We start from the raw sequence: 20657 nt of genomic DNA on the forward strand, positions 1-20657 counted from the left end.
CAGTCCCCCTTGAAACACAGCGGTAAGAGAAAAGTTCCTATGACGTGACAGTCACAAAATCATACAGATATATACTGTATATCATAATCACTATCCACATTGACATACATTTTTTTTTTTGCTCGGTTAAATGGAATCCATATACAAGACTATTATTTTATTGTTGGACATTATAATAATTATCTGACTTGTGTTTTTCTCCTGTAGTTCGTCTTCCTTTTATACAATGTGTTCTTGTGTACTCACTGTTCAGTTATTTAATTTAAAAATACACCAATTAAATTGTTGCAAGAAAATTAGATGTTCATTGCTAACGTAATATCTTAAAAATATAGGCTATTTTTAAATGAGTGATACATCACATAGCAATTAGGGCATTTCATCAAATCCTTTCTCGTGATTCTGAAATATACTGTACATCCATTGAATACAGAAAAAATGCAAAACAGATGTTTTCTCATCAATGGCTCCCTTATAATGCTGACAGATTTGATTTAGCATTAAAATTGTGCATTTGTTTTTACAAACGTGCTTGATAAAAAAAAAAAGGCCTCGTCAAAAATGGATTTTGCAGGGTAACAATTAAACAGAGATTAATTCTTCAGTTAAAGCTATCTTTGTTGTAAAATGTGTCTTGACTCAGGTGTCTTTTACATTGCATCAGCCGACACAGGGAAGTTTGTGTCAATGATGTGGCGGGCTTGGCTCAGACTGACAGGAGAATCGTCCAATAGGAATTGAGATTTTCCTTAGCGGACCAATGGCCGACCAGCATGGGCGTGCCCACTGACGCTTGCGTTCTCCTTTTGGTCGAGCAGCGTGGATCTGCTGAGTGTCTTGGAGCGGTAACTGATTCATTCTGCGAGAACAGCGACTTCTGTGAGTATTATGGTTCACTCGGGTGCTGTGGTGGCAACTAGCGAATGAGGTGCCGTTGATAAAAGTAGGATTTCTTTTAGATTTGTAAGTTTGAAGCTCTCTTTGAGGCTTCAGACGGCGAGGTCGCTTGACAGGCTAACGAGTTAGCTCGCTAACATCAGTACAGGCTCGTGCGAGCCGCCCAGTGAGGCTGTTTGCAATCAGCTGACAAGATTATAACGCATGGATCTTGTCATTGGGGGCAGTTTAGATTGCTTTGTGCAGTCTGCTGTGACTGTCATTATTTCCTGGTTTTGGATTTCCTTGGACTTGTTTACAGCAGAGGTGCAGGGTTGCCATGGGAGAGCTGATTTTAGTCATTAAAAGGAAACTAACCCTCTGAGACCTGGTGTCAGACCTGCAGGTATGACTCAGTTTGAGCTGCTTATAAAGCTCAAACATTGCCACATCGAGCCAAGTTTTGACATGTGGTCGATACAAACAAAACACAAGGCTCCTTCATTGACTAATTCAGTGTTCTGATATATTTATGTGAACATGGGTCCACTGATTCAGTCAATGCAGTGATGACAAGTGAAGTCTCGTGTTCTTTGCACCCTAAAACTGTAAATTTATTTTATTTTATTTTTCACCTGACAGCTGATCCGTCTGCTTTTCTTCAGTGAACATTCATTACTCTGTCAGTACAACAAACTGGGATGAAGTTTCCATCCCATCACCTCAATGTCTCCGCTCTCTGCTGTTGCCAGTTGAGTGTTTCCGTAGTCAGCATGGGGACTGGTCCTGTTTACCGTCCACTTGTTCGCCCCAGAGACCTGAAGGCACCAGCTGTGTGGTTTCCTTTGCCAACAAGTTTGCCACTGAATCCACCAATGGGAATTAGGCTAGGTTGCCTTTTAATTAGTTATCAGTCAGTTAAAAAAAGTACTTAACCCGCTTTTTCAGAAGTGGATCATAGGGAGCTGGATTAATCCCAGCTGATTATTGAGTGAGAGGAATGGCACACACTGAACAGGTCACAGGAAATCACCTGTGCATGCACAATAACTGAACACCAATGTGTATTTGAATTGTGCAGTGAAGCTGGAGTTTTCTAGTTTTTACACAGGCCCTGAAAGAATATACCAGCATACCAGACTTTTAAAAAGCTTAAATTAAAGATATATATATTTTTTAAGAGCATACAATTAATTTCTCTCTAAATTTCAGAATTACACAAATATTTATGTAGTTATTGAATGTTTTTCGAAGTTTGAACTGAAATAGCCAGGATATCAAAATTTTTGAAGCTGATATAATATATATAATTTCCAAAATTTAGCTAAAATGGCTGCAACAAGTCTTTTCTTTTTTCTCCTTCTGGAATTTAATTATAATGCTGATAGTTGAATAAGGCTGCACACTGTCATTTAACCCTAGATATCAGAGAAATGTTTGAAATGCTACGATATGCAGTTTCAAGAAAGCTGAATTATCTCGAGCTTCTCTTGACACTTCCGGAAAACTTGTACAGATCCTTTTTTCTGTGCTTAATCATTAACAAAATCAGTTTGATGTGAACAAACTTTCTCCTTGTGCAATTTGTCCTGATCATTTTGAATTATAGTGGAATAATTATCCAGTCTGGTGAATTTTCAGTATTGAAATCTAAAGGACCAGCTGAAAAAGCCCTAATTTAGGATGCCTTTCTATTTTAGCCAAAGAAATTCAAGTAACATTGAAAGGTTTTATAGCCACACAGTTCATTCATAATCCCTTTTCAGTTTGATGTCGGTGTAATGTAACGTGAAGGACTTCTCCCGCCTCACCTTACTCCTGAATCACTGCTGCTTTATGAGAAGAGCCAAAGGCCAATTTGTTGGAGGGAAACGAAAGCATACTTAAAGATATACACTATGTGAACTCACTTGACTGCAGGGCTGGGTTGGAGATAAAGAAAATAATGTACATTTCCGTGACTGGTGGGGAACATAATTGATCATAAAGAAAATATTGAATTTCACCTACTTCATTAAAGTCTGCAGATGCAATTGGATTTTGAAAGACGTGTTTGACTAGCACCTCAATTTAAACACTGAACTGATTAATGGTTAGTTTCACATTTTGATATGAGGTGAATCATTTCTATTTGAATATTATCTAAGGTTGACTGGGCCTGGTCATTGTGTAACAGTCATATTTCTCTTCTTTTTCTTTTTTTCTGAAATTAGTTGGAGAGAAGACCTCAAGGCAAATAACTCCTTTGCTGTGGAACCTAGTTGAGCTGGTTCCTTCCTCTTGTGCTTTATGAGCAAACAGCTTTTTAACAGGCAGAGAAACCGAGGTGTTAGAAAAGAGTAAACAGGATGAATGAGATCGAAAGGTTTTGTTTAGCAGATGCGTCTTGTGAGATTTCGGTGTTGTGGTTTCACCTCGGCTCTAATTAGTTGTTACGGTGGGAGAGTTCAACCGAGGTTACCTGAAAATAATAATAACTTCATGTTTTTGGGCACTGCTTTGAAGTACTGTAGTAGTCGTTTTGTTAGCTGCGTTTAATTTGTTCTGATTCATTTGCATATTTATTTTTAACCAAACTAGTAGTATCAGTTAAAGCAGTTACAAAGAAAATGTCTTCCTCCTACACTATCCATGGATGGAGGGCTGTCGAGTGTATCCACAGAGTTTGAGCTTCTTCTTTGGATCCGTCGTCCTGGAATCACTCTGTGCTTTGTGTGTGGACAGTAAGAAGCTTGTATATCAGGTCTTCCATCCTTCCTGGAGGTTCTGTCTGTGGTAGAAGGATCATATTGGATCTGGAATGGGAATAATACTGCGTCAGGGCAGATGTACATCCGGAAATGTAACTGTTTAACTGTACAGTTTGGGATTTGAAAATAATAAGCATTATCTGTGAAAATGAAATCTAACAAATAGAATTATGTGGCATCATCTCAACAAGTGGTCTCTTAAATGCATTTCATGCAGTGTTAATAATTCAGATACTTTATGAAGTACTTCTGCAGGCATATATATAAAAAGATATCACAATTAATTTTGATCAAATTTGCAGTTTAATGTAACGCGGATGCCAAAATAACAAGGTGTTTTAATTCACTGTATAAATACAATAATCCACATAATAGATGAACTGGGCAGAAACAAACCACTCAAATCATTTGCTGGTGTTAAACTATAATCTTGGATAAAAATAAAAGCTGCAACATGACAACTCTCTGAATTGGCTGTGGTTCCTTTCAGAGGGGTCACCACAGACCTGGCCAGTTTCCATCACAGATGCTCTTCACACTGACACCAGGATTTGAATCCAGGCCCCAGAACACGCGTTATTGACAGACTTTGTGATTGGCGTACTTATAGATTGGTTGTTTATTTTTGCAGAGCTGAATCAGAATGGACTCCTCCTTGAGTGCAGCTCAAATCCGCGAGAAGTTCATCGACTTCTTCCGTCGCTATGAGCACCAGTACGTCCACTCGTCGTCCACCATCCCACTGGACGACCCCACGCTGCTCTTCGCCAACGCCGGCATGAACCAGGTACGTACCTTGTCAACACGTGGGCCTCTCGTCACCAGCCAGTCGTTTGCGTTGCAGTTTTACATGACGCAACGATGTCATTTTTCATGCGAGTTGTATTTTTCACCTGCTTCCTCTTTAGTTCAAGCCTATCTTCCTGAACACCATCGATCCCTCCCACCCCATGGCCAAGCTGCACCGTGCCGCCAACACTCAGAAGTGCATCCGTGCAGGAGGCAAACACAACGACCTGGATGATGTGGGGAAAGATGTCTATCACCACACCTTCTTCGAGATGCTGGGATCTTGGTCATTCGGGGACTACTTCAAGGTATTGCACTATTAAATAAATGCATCATGTCCATTACAGTTTTGTGATATTCATGGTGAATTTAAAAAAAACAAAAACTGAAAAAGATTAAAGTGTATGTAGCTGTGTGTCGTATTCTCACATCAGTCTGATCTTACTTGGTCGCTCTACTTTTAATAGACCCTGGTGTCGCCTCATTGTTATTACTACTACTTACTCTTCCTCCTCACACTTCTCTCTGCAGCAACTGGCCTGTAAGATGGCCCTGGAACTGCTGACTCAGGAGTTTGGGATCCCCATCGACCGTCTTTATGTCACCTACTTTGGAGGAGATGAAGGTGCAGGCCTGGAGCCCGACCTGGAGTGTAAACAGATCTGGATGGACTTGGGGTGAGTCTCGCTGTGATATCTTTGTCTTGAACTGTCAATCTACAATGGACGACATCATCCTTCCTCTGCAAAGTAATCATGACTTACACAGCAACACTACAAAATATTGTTTGTTTTCTGCTTTTGTTAGAATACAATCTGAAATATATCTTAGTTTTGTAATAGCATTTTGATAAGAGGGATGTTGCATAAAATGCAATATGTTCATTAAGTAGATTGAGCCACACAAACAACAATCACAGAGAAGTCAGAGTTTATTTGCCCACAATGGGCTTGTTATCCACTTTGAAGATGTGAGATCAGTGTCTCTTTTTCCCCCTCGGAATCAGATCTGACGTGGAATAAATCTTATCTGTGTGTCTTCTTCAGTGTGGAGGAGGCTCGCATCCTGCCTGGCAGCATGAAGGATAACTTCTGGGAGATGGGAGACACCGGACCCTGCGGTCCCTGCAGTGAGATCCACTTCGACCGCATCGGAGACAGAGACGCGTCCCACCTGGTGAACATGGACGACCCCAATGTGCTGGAGATCTGGAACCTGGTGTTCATCCAGTTCAACAGGTAATGAATTAATCATGGCATACCGAAAAGATCATTAAGAGAAATTGTTTCGATTATACAATAAAGGGAAAGACTGGAGTTTTTAAATCTTCTGTCGGCTCTTTAGTCCTTTAGAGTCCGTCTGTGCAGTCTGTAACGCCTACTGCCTGATGTCACTAAATCCTACAATGTGGTCTTTAAGTTTGTCATGAGATCGTCTGAATTTCTTCTAAGGATGAAGACATCTTGACATGTCTAAATTTGGACACACCTTTACGACTTTAGTGGAGTTTAAAATGAATCTAGAGAATCAGCTATATGCATGTCTTTGTATTTCATTGTATTGTTTGTGCTCTCAGGACATATGAAAATATTGTTTTCTTGTCATTTTATTTGATATATTTATTTGCTGTGTACCGTAAGAAAAGTAAACTGTAGAAATATGTACATTCACACATTGGAATATTCCCAGAGAAATGTGTGCTCTGATACTGTCTTGACTCTGACGAATCAGTCCACTATTAATTCTACTGCTCTATATGCAATCAGTGTTAACCCTTTTTTAATTTTTCTTCATGCTGTAACGTTTAGGGAGTCGGAGACGGAGCTGAAGCCGCTGCCTAAAAAGAGCATCGACACGGGGATGGGTCTGGAGCGTCTGGTGTCCGTCCTGCAGAACAAGATGTCCAACTATGACACCGACCTCTTCATCCCTTACTTCGACGCCATCCAAAAGGTACAGACACGTGAGATTTGTGGAACTGATTTGACGTACAAGACTCTCTTTACATTGTCCTTTAATTTCAGAAAAGTTACTAATGAAACTAACTACAATCTCTACATAAAGTACATTTTAATAAAAATCTTCTTTTGCAAAATACAGCAGAATGTCCAACAAACTTCTTATACCTGTTTCATTATGCATGTTTTTACAAACTCCCCGACACCATGGCTTTGAGGCTGAAAGTTTCACAAGAAGGGTCATTTGTTTTCTCCATGCGTTTCCACAAGGAGGAAGTATAAGCTGAATTGGCTAGTATATAATATTAGATACTCATATTCTATCATATATTCTCAATTTGTCACTTTATTATATGTTTATAAAATGATGGTTCATAAAAGGAAAGAAAATCTTCAGGTTTATATGACCAGAGTGTCTTTTGTTTTTACTTATTTATTTTTAAAATTTTTGCTTAAGAGCTGGTAGAAAGACGAGTTATCAAGCCAGCAGAGGCAGGACAATAGAGTAGGTGGACATAAATAACTTGCATTAAAAAAAAAAAAAAAAAAAGGAAGTTGTGCTAATCTATGTTGTAATTACAAACTTCAATATTCCTTTGGCTGCAGTTTTTCTTTTTTTTTTTTTTCTTGGTCCAGGTCCGACCAAAAAAAGGCAGACCACAGTAAAAGGAAAATCTCTTTGTTTCAGGGCACCGGTGCACGGCCCTACACGGGGAAGGTCGGTGCTGAGGACGTTGACGGTATCGACATGGCCTACCGTGTGCTCGCTGACCACGCCCGCACCATCACCATCGCCCTGTCAGATGGCGGCCGCCCGGACAACACCGGGAGAGGGTGAGACGCAGAGCTATCAAGGCCAAATTGCTTGATTCAAGAAGGAAGTGGAGCTGAGCATGCTCCGTCTTGTGTAGGCAGCACAGGAATATATCGACATGCTGCTGGATGTTTCAGCCTGAACAAAAACACTACAGAGCTCACATGTCACGTTCTAATGCTGCAGAAGTTCAGTCTCGGATAGTGTGGCTGTGAGTTGTAATGTTCTGTTTCCACTCTGCAGCTATGTGTTGAGGAGGATCTTGCGACGCGCAGTCCGTTATTCCCACGAGAAGCTCGGTGCTCAGAAGGGCTTCTTCGCCTCTCTGGTGGACGTGGTGGTCGAGTCCCTGGTGAGAGTTTCTTCCTTCATCTGCCGTGTTTTCATTCCAGTGGTTTCACACTATTTAAAATGTGTTGGGAAGACACAGGAAGGGAGATACAATCTAAAACCTTTAATTTTCAAAACGATCTATAATGGTATTTAAAAGTGCAGTGTGTTCTCGGAATAGAGATGTTCTAGTAGGTCTTATTCTTCTCAGTGTCGTTCTCACATTAATTCTGTACCACATACTGTCTCGTTTTATTTTACCTGGTCCAAACATTCGCTGTCTGAAGCAACAATGGAATTAAAATCATCCCAGTCTTGTTATTTCTGTTTATTTTCTTGTAGTTCAAGAAGGAATATTTATTCACACAGCAGGTTCATTTGAAATCGTGTTTGGCATTTTGCTCTTTTCCCACAATGCTGCAATATTTTTGGGGCAGTGTTTTTTTTTTTCATTTATATGTCCCGTACATGCTATTGTGTGTGTTTGTAGCTGTGCATTTCATTCTGTTGTGGAAAGGTTGTTCTTTACATATATTGTTTGAGCTTTCCTTCACAAACACTACTAAAAACAACTTATTTAAGCGTTGTTTTGACACATTAAATTGAATCTTCTTTATATTTTTTCCCCTCTATCTTTACTTTTTCCCACTTTTGTCTCATCCCCTCGCTCCTCTCGGCTCTCTCCAGGGCAATGCCTTCCCAGAGCTGAAGAAAGACCCCGATGCGGTGAAAGACATCATTAATGACGAGGAGACGCAGTTCCTCAAAACCCTCAGCAGAGGACGCCGTATCCTTGATAGGAAGATTGTAAGCCTTGGTGGCTGCAAGACCATTCCAGGTCAGACTCTAAACCACAAGCTTTTACTACTCTCATTCTTTTTTTTGTGAAGAGTGTTGGGAAAGAGATTGAATTTTCAATCTGGACTGTTTGTTGCTTTCGCGCCTCTTTATTCCATCACAATCTGTGTCCTGGGATTATAGATCAGTTCCTTCCTGTATTCATCAATCTGTCCAGTTTTCATGCTTGATTCTGCAAAGCATTTCTATTCACTTTAAATATATAAAATTAGTTGAAGGAGATGACTTGTAATTGGGGGGAAAAAAGTGAAAACCCAGCAGCCAATATTTCATGCTGTTGAATGAAATGACCTAAAAATTGATGCACATCCAGCTTTTCTTTAAGACTTCCTCCAGGCTTGTTATTGGATTCTGCTGTATTGGGTTTCTGACGGATTATCAGGGTTCTCAGGCTTTTTCATTTATCTTCTTAGTCTCATTTGGGAAAAGGCATAAATCAAGCAAAAACTTTTAAGGACAGTGTCCTTTGCAATTTAAACGCATAATGAGAGCAAAGACTTTATTCATGATGATTACATGTCCTTTTTTTCTTTTTTGTGTTCAATTGATGTTCCTTCTGATCCTGCATGTTAAGCAGCTTTTGTTCTCTCTTTCTCACTATATTTTTTTCACCCAGGCGACACAGCATGGCTGTTGTATGACACGTACGGTTTTCCACTGGACCTGACCTCCCTCATTGCGGAGGAGAAAGGCATGGGAGTCGACATAGCCGCCTTTGAAGAGGAAAAGAAGGCGGCTCAGGTGAGACAACGAAAGTGGCAGTGAAGGAAATCCTCTGTAATTCACTGACCGTTTGACTTCAGCCTTCACCGCTCTGTTGTGTTGTGAAGACTCTGCTGAACAGTGTTTTATGTTCACTCCCTGCGGGGACATTATTTCTGCTCATCTCAGCGTTATCCAGTTTTGCACCGTAAGTCAGATTTGGTAGCCGTGCAGCTGCTGTTTAAATAAACCTGCATTTACTTTATGGCCCAGTGCTGATCCCTTGTTGTTTGATTTAGCAAAAAGATTGATTTCTTTTTTAATAATACTGCTGTCAAATCAATCACGGTGAACTAATGTTTGTATAGCCTGACACTGCAGTTCTCCTCTGTGCCACTTGGGGGAGTTCAACACTTTGTATTAACCTCCGTGATGGCTGAGTTCTGTCTAACGGAGGATTAATTCAAGAGTTATTTACTAAATCCATCCAGTTTTTGATGGTGTCAGAGAGACATTGGTTCTGTTTACATGCACACAGATAATCTGATCATCAGATTTCTGTAGTTTTCAGTTTATTCTAGTGATCACGTTATCTGGGGATGTTGAATCAAATGAAGACAGAGATGTCTCGCTACTACTCTGATCTCTCTGCATGCCATGGTTTTAGGCAGCCAGCCGTCATTTTAACGGTCTATTTATGAAAAAGACGGGTGGTTTAAAGCCGTCTAAAATATGTGTGGCCACACTACTTGTCACCGTCTAATTTTGTCTAAATCCTTCTCTCTTTTTTTTTCACCGAAATATAGCGAATTATGGGCTCGAATACACCACTCGCAACTGACTTCCGGTTTTGTGTTACGCCCAGTAAAGAGCAACGTGATTGGTCAATTGATACTACGTTATATAGACTACTGGTCTATACGTTTTGAAAGGCAGCCTCTGATCGTTTCGTAATTCTCTGACTCATCCTGAGGCGTTCAAATGCTGAAGCAGAGAGGAGGAATTTAAAGGAATTTTATCTGCACAATCCACACAGGTGGGACTCATTCTATGGACCTATGATCAGTCTAATTTTGCATTTCCAAAATGTTGACACATGTTAACTGCACATCATTCACGCTTTTCATTGAAGAATAAAATATTCTTTGCTGTGAATGTTGTTTTTGATATAACTATTCATGCCTGTTCCCTCTCAAATTTTAGTAAAGTGTGACTGTGACCTTCCAAGGCCTTGGGACTGAGCTATAGGTGGCCTGCAGATAACAAATAAGCATCTAATATTCAATTAAAAATCTAATTACAGGGGGCTTAAACAAGCACATGTAGTTAAGTTTGGAGTGAGGTGAGTCAGGTACAGAGATGGGTGAAAACCATCACCAATGAAAAGATGTTATTACCTTAAAAGAAAAAAATACAACTTTTATCAAAGTAAGAAAGGTTTTAGGATGCATCAGCAAAAATATCCGGGAGAAAAGAAAATATAACACTGTAAAAAAAAAACCTTCTGGAAAGCCAAGGAGACAAATTTCATATTCAATTCGATGAAAATCTCCTACACTGTAAACCATACAGGTTGTTTTGTTTGTGCGTGCAGTTGAAGTCTCAGGGTAAAGGAGCAGGGGACGTGGACCACATCATGTTGGACATCTACGCTATCGAAGAGCTGAGAAACAAGCAGATCACTGCCACAGACGACTCTCCAAAATACAAATACACCTCAAATGAAAACGGCGCCTACGGTCAGTAGTTGGTTCCTTTCCTCCCACAAACACTCCTCAGCTGCTCACCAGGTTATCTGGAGCCTCCCTGGTTTCTTCCCGCTCGCTGACCTCGTTCTCCTGTCTGCAGACTTCCAGCAGACCTCGGCCACGGTGCTCGCTCTGCGCCGCGACCGCGCCTTCTGCGACGAGGTGACCACAGGGCAGGAGTGTGGCGTGCTGCTGGACCAGACGTCTTTCTACGCCGAGCAGGGCGGACAGACGTTCGACGAGGGCTACATTGTTCGTGAGGACGACTCCGCTGAGGACGTAAGTACAACCCAAACCAATATTAAGCTCAAAAGAAAGCGAGCAGTGTGGGTTCCCTGTGGCTTCCACGTTAAAACACGTTTACCACACTTTTCCATATTCAAACCTACTTTTTAAAAGTATTTGTGTCCAAAATACTCAACAGTATTAAAAATAAGAATTCATTTCAATAGAATCATCTTCTCCATTGAATCCTGCACTATGTTTATTTGTAGAAAAATATTTTTGCTCTATATTTATTATGATATAGGAGGAAACCTTCAGCAGCAGAGTGAAGCAGCACTTTTTCTTATGGTGATTGGAAAACATCTCGCCGTATTCCTACCACCTCCCGCTGGGTGTTAACTTGCTAAAACGTGCAGTTGTAAAGCTTCGTGCTTCAATATTTATATAATTTTTTACTGCTCTTTTATTCTCACATAGTTAATCTACAGATCGCTGAAAACGTTCCTCAGCTTTTCTGAGAAATCCCGTCTGTGGAAATCATGACTGCAGGCAAAGAGAGCGTCTTCTGGACAACAAAGGCTGCCAAATTAAATATCACGACTTTTAACATCAGAGTGGAGGAAACACAATAAATTGTTCCCGCTTCTGTTCAGTGACTGAAAACATTCATATCGCACTTCACAAGGGACCATCTGTTTTAAACACTATTCAGGAGACGGCACTGTGTGTCTGTGCATGTCTTGATTGTTCTTTCTACTGTCATGTTTTTTAAGGAAGTTTAGAGTTGAGTTGAGTTTGAGTTCCTCAGTCTGACTGCTCTTGATCAAGGCCACACACAAACTCTGAACACATTAATTTGTTTCCTATGAAGTTTTGCCTGTCCATTTGTGTTGCAATGTCTTTCTGGCTGCTTGTGTTGTGATACTTTTGTTGCCTCCTTCAAGTCAATTCAACTGGAAAACTCTGCAAAAACTTATTTACCCTTTTATCAGTCCTACACAATAACATTTTTCACTCACTGATATTATATATTATTTAATAACCTTTAGGCTTATTCATCACCTTTCCACACAATGTGAAGCTGAGGTCATTCTAAGCAGCAATAAGCAAACTGATCATATTTTAAACTGAGCGAAAAATATTTAAAAAAGAAATGCGTTTTCTTTTGCCCCCAAAGTATTCAAATTACAGCGACAGATATTTCTTTTAACATGAAAGCAAAAACAAACTAAATTGGCATCTATACTTTTGTAATATTGTTAACAGCAAACTGCTATACCGTCCCTACACGTCATATTTATTCACTTAAATTTTTCTTTGACGTTTTAGCTTCATTCAGTGGATGTTTGTGCAGATTAAAGTGGGTAATATATGCCATTACCAATATATTTCTCATGAAGATCTAAATAAATCAATCCCAACTAAATACAAATCAGGTTTTAATTTCGTTTCAGTTAGAAGTAATGTTGTAAATTCGTCTAACTGAAAACTGTAAAATACTTCCGGCACGTGGGAACAATGTAATTTTATATATTTACACAATTTCTACAAGGTACTCCAGTTTCCTCCTTCGGAGGTTAATGGGTGACTCTTAAACCTGTTGGGGTTTGAACTGCCTTTGTCCACGGTCTAACGTCTGTGTTTCTTTCTTGTTGCAGCGAATGGAGTTCACGGTGAAGAACACGCAGGTCCGGGGAGGTTACGTCCTTCACGTCGGCACCGTCTACGGAAGCCTGAAGGTTGGAGATCAGGTCACCCTCCACCTCGACGAGGTGAGAACGCATGCAGGGTTTTGAGATCAGACCTCTGGGGCTTCGTCCGACTTTTCCACTCTGGATTTGTCTTTTGTTTTATCTAACAGTCAGTGCTTGTACTCTTTCCAGGCTCGCCGCAGGCCCATCATGAGCAACCACACAGCAACGCACATCCTGAACTTCGCCCTGCGGGGAGTTTTGGGCGAGGCGGATCAGAGGGGCTCCCTGGTCGCTCCCGACCGTCTGCGCTTTGACTTCACTGCCAAAGGAGCCCTGAGCACGGGGGAGGTCCGCCGGACAGAGGAGATTGCCTGTGCCATGATAAGAGACGGAAAGGTCAGCAGAGGAATACAGATGAAGTCGGCACAAACTAGAGTTTAATGAAGAAAGTCTTTGCTTTAGATAAGGGTAATTTACTCTGAATAATACTGATGTGAGAGGTGATTCAACCTCACCAGAAAGTGCTTTGTCTGGGAAAAGGTAGAAAGTTTGTTTTTCCTGCTGAAGAGTCGATAAGTTTCATGATTAAAGCGATAACAGACTCCGATAAGTTCATTCTGAAGATAATTACAAATGTCTCTGTAAACTTTCCAGCAAGTGTACGCCATGGAAGCCCCGCTCGCCGCAGCCAAGGCCATCCAGGGTCTGCGCGCCGTGTTCGACGAGACTTACCCTGACCCCGTCCGGGTCGTGTCTATCGGCCTTCCTGTGGAGGAACTTCTGGCTGACCCAAACAGCCCTGCGGGCTCCCTCACTTCCATTGAGTTTTGCGGTGGAACGTAAGTGTGATTCTTGAGGTTTTGTCCCCATTGATCTCTATCATTTTAGCCGTGTAGTGAGTGAAATGAAGACGCAGAAGCCAAATTGTAAATTTTCTTTTCTTGATGCACCTTTTGTCATTTGTTTTTCTTTTATGATTTGTGCTTTTCCACATCGGGTAAATGATCAGCTGCGAGCTTTTTGCTGCCTCTCTCTGCATAAATTTGCTTTAGTAAAAGTGACAAAGCCCCACGTCACCAGCATTCTATGAAGCTTGTTTTAGTTGTTCAATAGCAGAATTGCAGCTCAACCAGCTGCAGGTACCGGCAAGTCAGTAAATCTCTCCCATTTGGCATTTTCTAAACTGAATTGAAACAATATGAGAGCTGGAAAAAGTGAAGGATGGGACGGATTAATTGATACTCTAAAGTGAGCACAGTATGCAGTATTTCTGCATCTATGGAGTTTCAAAGTTCCTGTTTATCTTGGCTTCTAAATTTGGAATGACCGGATGAGGAAATGCTCGGATAAGATCGACTTCTTTATTCAGCCGGATAGTAAACGACTTATGTGTGACTGTTTGTCTGGATTAGGTACAAGGGTGCATGTGCAGAATGTACATTTTATTGTGGATGGGCTTCTACTGTATCTGGTTACCGATCCAGATGTCGGCCTGTCCTGTCTGAACATAGCCTCAGTGAAACAGAGCTGCAGCTATTTCTTCCACACAGGGGTTTTAAATGATCAAAGTGACTATTTTTTGAAACACGCCAGTCAATATGGAGGAGTATGAGTTTTCCCCAAACCCTGAAATCCTTTTCATTTTATTTGTTTACCCCTTAGCTTCACTGACTTTGTTTGTGAAGCCTCAGCTTTCATTATCTTGTTGTTTGCTGTCTCTCTCTATCTCTCTCTGTCTCTCTCTCTCTCTCTCTCTCTCTCTCTCTCTCTCTCTATGTCTCTCTCTCTCTCTGTGCGACGTGGCTTCATCCCAATTTACCCGTACAGCTTCCGAGCTCACCCACTCCTCCACTCGACTGTCACTTAATGATCGTGTTCGTTGCACCAACAGTCTGTCAACGTTGTCTCGCTCACGTTGGCGCTGAGAATGAATCATGCAGTCGAACTGGCACCTCGGATAAAAAGCACCGACGTTTTCCTCGTCCTGTCATGTGTGGACACAATTCTTACCTTATACTGGAAAATTCAAAACCGAAAAAGCTCACACCTTTGTAGCTGCTTGTCATGAATCCTGCATGTTTTGCAATGTGGTTTCTACTTATTTTAAACACTTAACGGTGGAGCTCCACCTCAAATGTTATTGATAGAATATTATTTTAGATTAGATATGGTAGATAAATAAATGTATAGATCCCAATAAGTGTTCAAAATATTGTATAAAAGGAGACTGACTTGATATTTATAAGACAACTGGGATGTAAACGTAGCAGTGATAAAAACATCTCTGTTTTGTCTCACAGCAATTAATATTTGTCAAAAACATTTATCAACCTTTCTAAATGTTCTGAATATCATATTTACATATTTATAAGACGGTACTAGAGCTAAAATATTAATGACTGCATTTAAAGAGCTTTCATAACTCCCGTCGTCTGAAGAACTGAGATTGAAATGGGATTATTCATGTACATTTTTATTAATGACTGAATAAATATAGGAACTTCTTAATTATCTAAATTACTCAAATAGAAACTTGAGAAATGGTGTTTGTATACATCCACTCATTACACAACATGCGTCTTCCTCGCTTTGTCCTTTCTAATTGCAGATCCGCTGCTTCTCTGTGTTGTTTTAGTCATTCAAAAGAACCCTTCATTCCCGCTGCTGCCGTTTTTGTTTCGCGATGTTTCTTCTTCTTTTCTTCCTCTTGCGGTTGTGTAACGCCGTGGGTAATGTGCTGTTGTGTTCTATTATCTGCAGCCATCTGCAGAACTCGGGTCACGCCGCACCGTTTGTCATCGTCTCGGAGGAGGCTATCGCTAAGGGCATCCGCCGCATCGTGGCCGTGACAGGAGCAGAGGCCCAGAAGGTCAGAACACACACGGCTTACACATTCAGCATTGTACACACACACACACACACACACACACACACATATCCAACAGAGTTGGTCTTCTCAGTGTGTCAACCTGAAGTTAAAAACCTCTTTGTTTTGAGTCGATGGTTAAGCGGTCAAAATGATTTTTGCTGTAAGAAAAGAAAAAAAAACACAACCTGACCAATTAAGATGTGACTGTTGTCCCAGACAGAGGGACATGTCTGATTTGAGTCTCAGTAATGAATCTTTAATGAGGCTTGAGGTGAGCTTGCAGCTAGAAGAGAGGGTTTTTAACATTCCCCCCTGTATTTCTCCAGGCCCAGAGGACAAATTAATCTCCTATTTTTATACAACAAATGCTGTTTGATCCTCCTCCTTCATCTCTCTGCCTCTTTCCCGCTCCCTCTTCTCTGCCTGCACTTTTCCGTCTCTGCTCTCATACCTGAAATTCTCCAGGCCCAGAGGAAAGCCGATGCCCTGCGCCAGGCTCTGTCCGCCGTGGGAGACAAGGTGAAGCAGCAGACCGCCCCGAACAAGGACATGCAGAAAGAAATCGCAGACATGACCGAGGTAAAACACAAGTTTGTGCCTGGAAAAGCTGTGGTAAATAGCTCTTTCCACATGTGTAGCACACAGAGTAATATTAATGATGACCTGTGGGGGCAGTATAGCACTTAATGCGACCAGAAAAAATAACAAAAAAAAAAGAGACAATTGAAATAAGGATCCCCTTGAGGAAAAACTACGACATTGACCCACCTGGACATCGAAACGTCCAGCAAACCAGCAAAGCTGACATTTGAATTACTACTAGGGACATGGACTCTTATTTTTGCCGTTTTGATCCCATTTCATGGATTTTTAGGTTGGAAACGTCCCATGTGAAACCAACAACATACACTGCCCTCAACTGGGTGTGTGGTGTGATTATCAACCTTGATAACGTAAAAGTGTGTCAAGGGAACATATTTGGACCTCGGGGATAAATTCAATTCAACTATTATTTACTTGGTGTCAAGTACAACAGTCATTTTTAGCACTAAATCCATGGCTAGGAAGAATAAATTTAAATTGCCAGATTGAATTACGTTCTAATGTACGTGAATAACACAATTTGTTTTAAATCAGGTTTATTAATCCACACTGGATGAAAAGAAAGCTTTTAATTTAGGAGTAAAACAATGATCTAATGGAGCAATGGTCTACAGGGAAAGAGTGGATTCAAAAGGTTACTGGTTTGAATCTCTGCCAAAGGGTCACCATTGTTCTGTAAAGGTCCAGAAATGTTTTAGGTAACTTCAGGAAAGGCATCTGATTATTAATCGTGTCCCAAATCAACTTTGGCTCTTTCGTCTACTGTAGCGACTCTGGAAACTTTTCTTCAGTCTTAAATCTTTGGGCCGTCATTTAAAATCTTATGTAATAACACCATTATCTTTAATGAAGATGTATTTTCAGTTTCAGCCACACAATTCGATATATGTAGAAGGTATTGGATTCATAACAGCAGCAACATTTAACATCTCTCAATTGCCTACCCAAAATCCCATTTTATGCCCCACCCATTTGGCACATTTATTCAGTCCAAGTCAGAATTTGAAGAACATGATTGCATGGAAACAATTTGGGTCAGTGGTACATGTTGATATCACGTTAAGGATAAATTTGCAATATACTGTACAGCCCTAGCTTTCTGTCGCACCCAGGGAGAAATTATAGACGGTGCTTATTTTAGATAATGGCAGGAGGTTAAAGAACCCAGGAAAAAAAGAGAAGTATACGCAAACTCCACACAGAAAGGCCATAACCTTAGGACATTTTCTGCCCTCGGACTCATTACAATTGTGTTGCTTCCCTGTAGTCGATAAGCACCGCGGTGATCTCCCAGTGGCAGAAGGACGAGATGAGGGAAACCCTGAAGGGCCTGAAGAAGACCATGGATGACCTGGATCGCAACTACAAGGCCAACATTCAGAAGAGAGTCCTGGAAAAGACGAAGGAGGTGATCGAAAGCAGCCCCAACCAAGAACTGCTCGTCATGGAGATGGAGGTCGGAGCCTCAGCAAAGGTAACCGTCAGGACAGGTTGTTTTTTTTTGTTTTTTTCCCGTCCTCATTTATTCACACCCACCCTGTCTCATTCTGTCTGAATCGACAGCCCAAGAGAAAACTACGTCCTTGGAAAGAGAGAACAAAAAAAAAAAAGAAGCAGTGCAAGTTCATAATCCAAAACCTTCATCAGTGCTTCGAACAAAATGAAATGAAGTGCAAACAGCAAAAAAATTCACGTTATCTCTGCAGCGTTATATGTTTTCAATGGCCATGTCTTCGCTTATCTCGCTGTGCTATTACCTCGGGACCGGATCGGCTCCGCGGGCCGTTAATTCTGACCTTGACGCACCAATAGTGCTGATTAGAAGACGCTTTTCATACTCATTGTTTTTCCACTTGCTCTTCACTCAGGCCCTGAACGAGTCACTGAAGCTGCTGAAGACGCAGTCCCCCCAGACCGCCGCCATGCTCTTCACCGTCGATCCCGACGCCGGCAAGATCACCTGCTTGTGTCAAGTCCCTCAGGTTGGATATTTATTCGTTTCAACAACATTCCAGAACCACAAATCCTACTGTCATCCCATTTAAACCAACTCTTAACTGTCCAGCTTGACTTCCAGTTCAAAATAATGAATTTATTCATCAGCATTTAGATAATTTTTTTCTTTTATTGTCTCATACATACACATTTTTTTGTAGGCTCGCTCCAGTAAATGATTTCTCTCAGCAGTCTGAATCTATAGCAGCCTAACTGAGGAAATAGTCCTGGGTGAGCTGAGCCATCCTAAACAATACACTTTGACGAACATGACGGTTTCTAGCCATGCTGAGAAAGAAAAGCTATGATGGATTCAGACTAAAAGTTTTTATTGTAGATTATCTAAAGATCATCTAAACGAGTAATTAAAATACTCTACTTTAAAAACATTTACAAATGCATCCATGAGATTACCATTATCCTACAGAGTCGATATGTTTCTGATTTTATTGACATTAAACAAGCATAATGAAGCAACATCTGTCCATAAATCGGATCGTCTGGCACAGGGAGCATCGTCATGTTTAATCAGTCTGCTCCTTCAGTGAGTCATCTCAAGTGAAATCTGTATTCAATATTTAAGTAAAGCAACCTAAAAAGTGTGCATTTAGTATTTTGAAATACTGCAATGTGTTTCTCAGCACACCTGATGTTGTATACGCCATAAAGTTTTGCTCCCTTAAACTGTCTTTCTCCATGTTACGGGGTCTCTGTGTCTGCTGTATGAAAAAAACGTGTCTGCATGTGATTCGGATGGTGGTGGAGTAAATGTACTCTCTGTCTCAATGATCTCTGTCATACAATGGGAGTAGTGTATAATGAGAATCCTTCTCGAAGATAAATCTGAGCTTCCTTCCACTGGTACTCGGGGTCCAAGTAGTAAACCTGGATGATATCTGATCTCCTTGTTCTTCTCTGTCCAGGATGTTTCCAGTCGAGGTCTCAAGGCCAACGAGTGGGTCAACGAACTGTGTCCCCTCATGGACGCCAAAGGAGGCGGCAAGGACGTGTCCGCCCAGGCCACCGGCAAGAACACACAGTGCCTGCAGGAGGCGCTACAGATGGCCAACGAGTTTGCGCGGCTCAAACTGGGAGAGAGCTAAGAGGGGAGGCGGAGGTAAAAAGAAACTCCTATTATATTTTACATTTCTTTACCCTGAAGAGGAAAGAAATGGAAAATATAGGAGGAGTTTCTACAAAATCTTTACTTCATCTCCTCTTCTGCCTTTTAGGTCGGCAACGATAGTAACCTTAAAAAGTTTGATTCTCGCTCTAACCATGTTGAAAGATGACCACTGACACTCGTCCAGCAATAAAGCAGACCTCTTCTTCTGACCTGCTCCGGAAATATCCGTCTGAAAATAGCTCGAAAATGTAGAAAGCCGTCACTTTATGTGCAGGATGAATTCATCATTTCTTCCGACTCTGTCCACTTCATGGTTGCATGTCTGTGTGCAGAGGAACAACATGAAGAAGGGATGCGCTTTTCTTGATTAATTTAGCCTCCTGCGAGAACTGCACAGCTCTGACGATGCATGGGGAAACTGCAGCAGCTCAGACTCTGGTTCTCAGCACCGAGTCGGCTCCTGATAAACTACCATCCTGCCGCTGTGTTTGTGTTTCATCTCTCTGTAGTCCCGTTCCTCTCCAAAAAATCCCCCAAGGCACTTTGTCTTTCTTTTTGGCCTTTTGTACCACTTGAGCTCAGCTCAGAAAGAAAAGTAAAAAGTCATCCCGGCTACAAATTACTTGTCCACAGTCTGTTTTTCTTCGCCGAAGGCTCTCTGTCTACACGTGTGCGAGCCGAGGCTTCTGTTTCAATGGCAGTGGCTGTATCATAGTCTTACTTTTTGAATAACAAGCCATTACCTGACATGTTATGAATCGAGGACTTTAATTTAGTTAATTAGTTGTATAGAATCATCATGAACGCCTCCCAACGTAACCAAGCTGTGTAATTTCACATTTGTTATTGTTGGAGTGCAGAATATTTCATCGCTGTAGCAGATCTGTGTCAGAAATGTCATGTTATGAGGACGGAATAAAGACAACTGGTAAATGCTGATATGGCTGTCTTTTTTTTATATATATATATATATTAAGTGGCAGAAACGTACCCAGATGAATCGTCCTGCATAGTTACAAACCTACGATATGTGTCAGGAAAAAACAGTGAAGGTAAAGAACATCTCTTACAATGATAAAGTGTGAATTTCCTCAAATGCAGATGGAAAACAGACCCTGGTTTTCAGCATTTCTTTGATTTTGGTCAATTCCACCAAATTAAAACCAAAACTCACTCAAAGGCAAAACCAGAATATTTTAGAGAGAATTTTCTTGACGACTGTCTGTAGAATAAGCTTAAGGTGGAGGTCCTTGATCTTTTAACGAGAACAAGCAAAAGCAGCACAAATGAATGTTTAAAGAAGAAAATGAATGACGAGCA

The 20657-nt window shown here is 41.0% G+C and overlaps 1 protein-coding gene across 3 annotated transcripts; it reads left to right on the plus strand.

The window, feature by feature from the left end:
* Positions 1–753: 753 nt before the first annotated feature.
* On the plus strand, positions 754–20275 carry aars1 (alanyl-tRNA synthetase 1). Of its 3 annotated transcripts, none has more exons than XM_080475419.1 (21): positions 754–879; positions 4258–4413; positions 4535–4723; positions 4947–5092; positions 5462–5653; positions 6224–6368; positions 7062–7207; positions 7431–7539; positions 8205–8355; positions 8992–9116; positions 10672–10816; positions 10926–11104; positions 12709–12822; positions 12934–13140; positions 13399–13583; positions 15505–15613; positions 16079–16192; positions 17484–17690; positions 18085–18198; positions 19135–19328; positions 19444–20275. In XM_080475419.1, exons 2-20 carry the CDS (start codon positions 4270–4272, stop codon positions 19312–19314), a joined length of 2901 nt encoding a protein of 966 aa, XP_080331545.1. In that variant the 5' UTR covers positions 754–879; positions 4258–4269; the 3' UTR covers positions 19315–19328; positions 19444–20275. The 3 variants fall into 3 exon arrangements, with proteins under 3 accessions (XP_080331545.1, XP_080331546.1, XP_080331544.1); XM_080475420.1 differs by having other exon boundaries at positions 19670–20275; XM_080475418.1 differs by having other exon boundaries at positions 19135–20275.
* Positions 20276–20657: the final 382 nt, after the last annotated feature.

This window comes from Lipophrys pholis, assembly GCF_963383615.2.
Source record: "Lipophrys pholis genome assembly, chromosome: 11".
NCBI lineage: Eukaryota > Metazoa > Chordata > Actinopteri > Blenniiformes > Blenniidae > Lipophrys > Lipophrys pholis.

What these genes read in the sequence shown, in the direction of transcription:
- aars1 (XM_080475418.1), top strand. Translation starts at nt 4,270, where the DNA reads ATGGACTCCTCCTTGAGTGCAGCTCAAATCCGCGAGAAGTTCATCGAC. An exon ending in CCAACGCCGGCATGAACCAG is followed by an intron (nt 4,414 to 4,534) that starts GTACGTACCTTG and finishes CTTCCTCTTTAG; the next exon opens with TTCAAGCCTATCTTCCTGAA. An exon ending in GCTTGTGTCAAGTCCCTCAG is followed by an intron (nt 18,199 to 19,134) that starts GTTGGATATTTA and finishes TTCTCTGTCCAG; the next exon opens with GATGTTTCCAGTCGAGGTCT.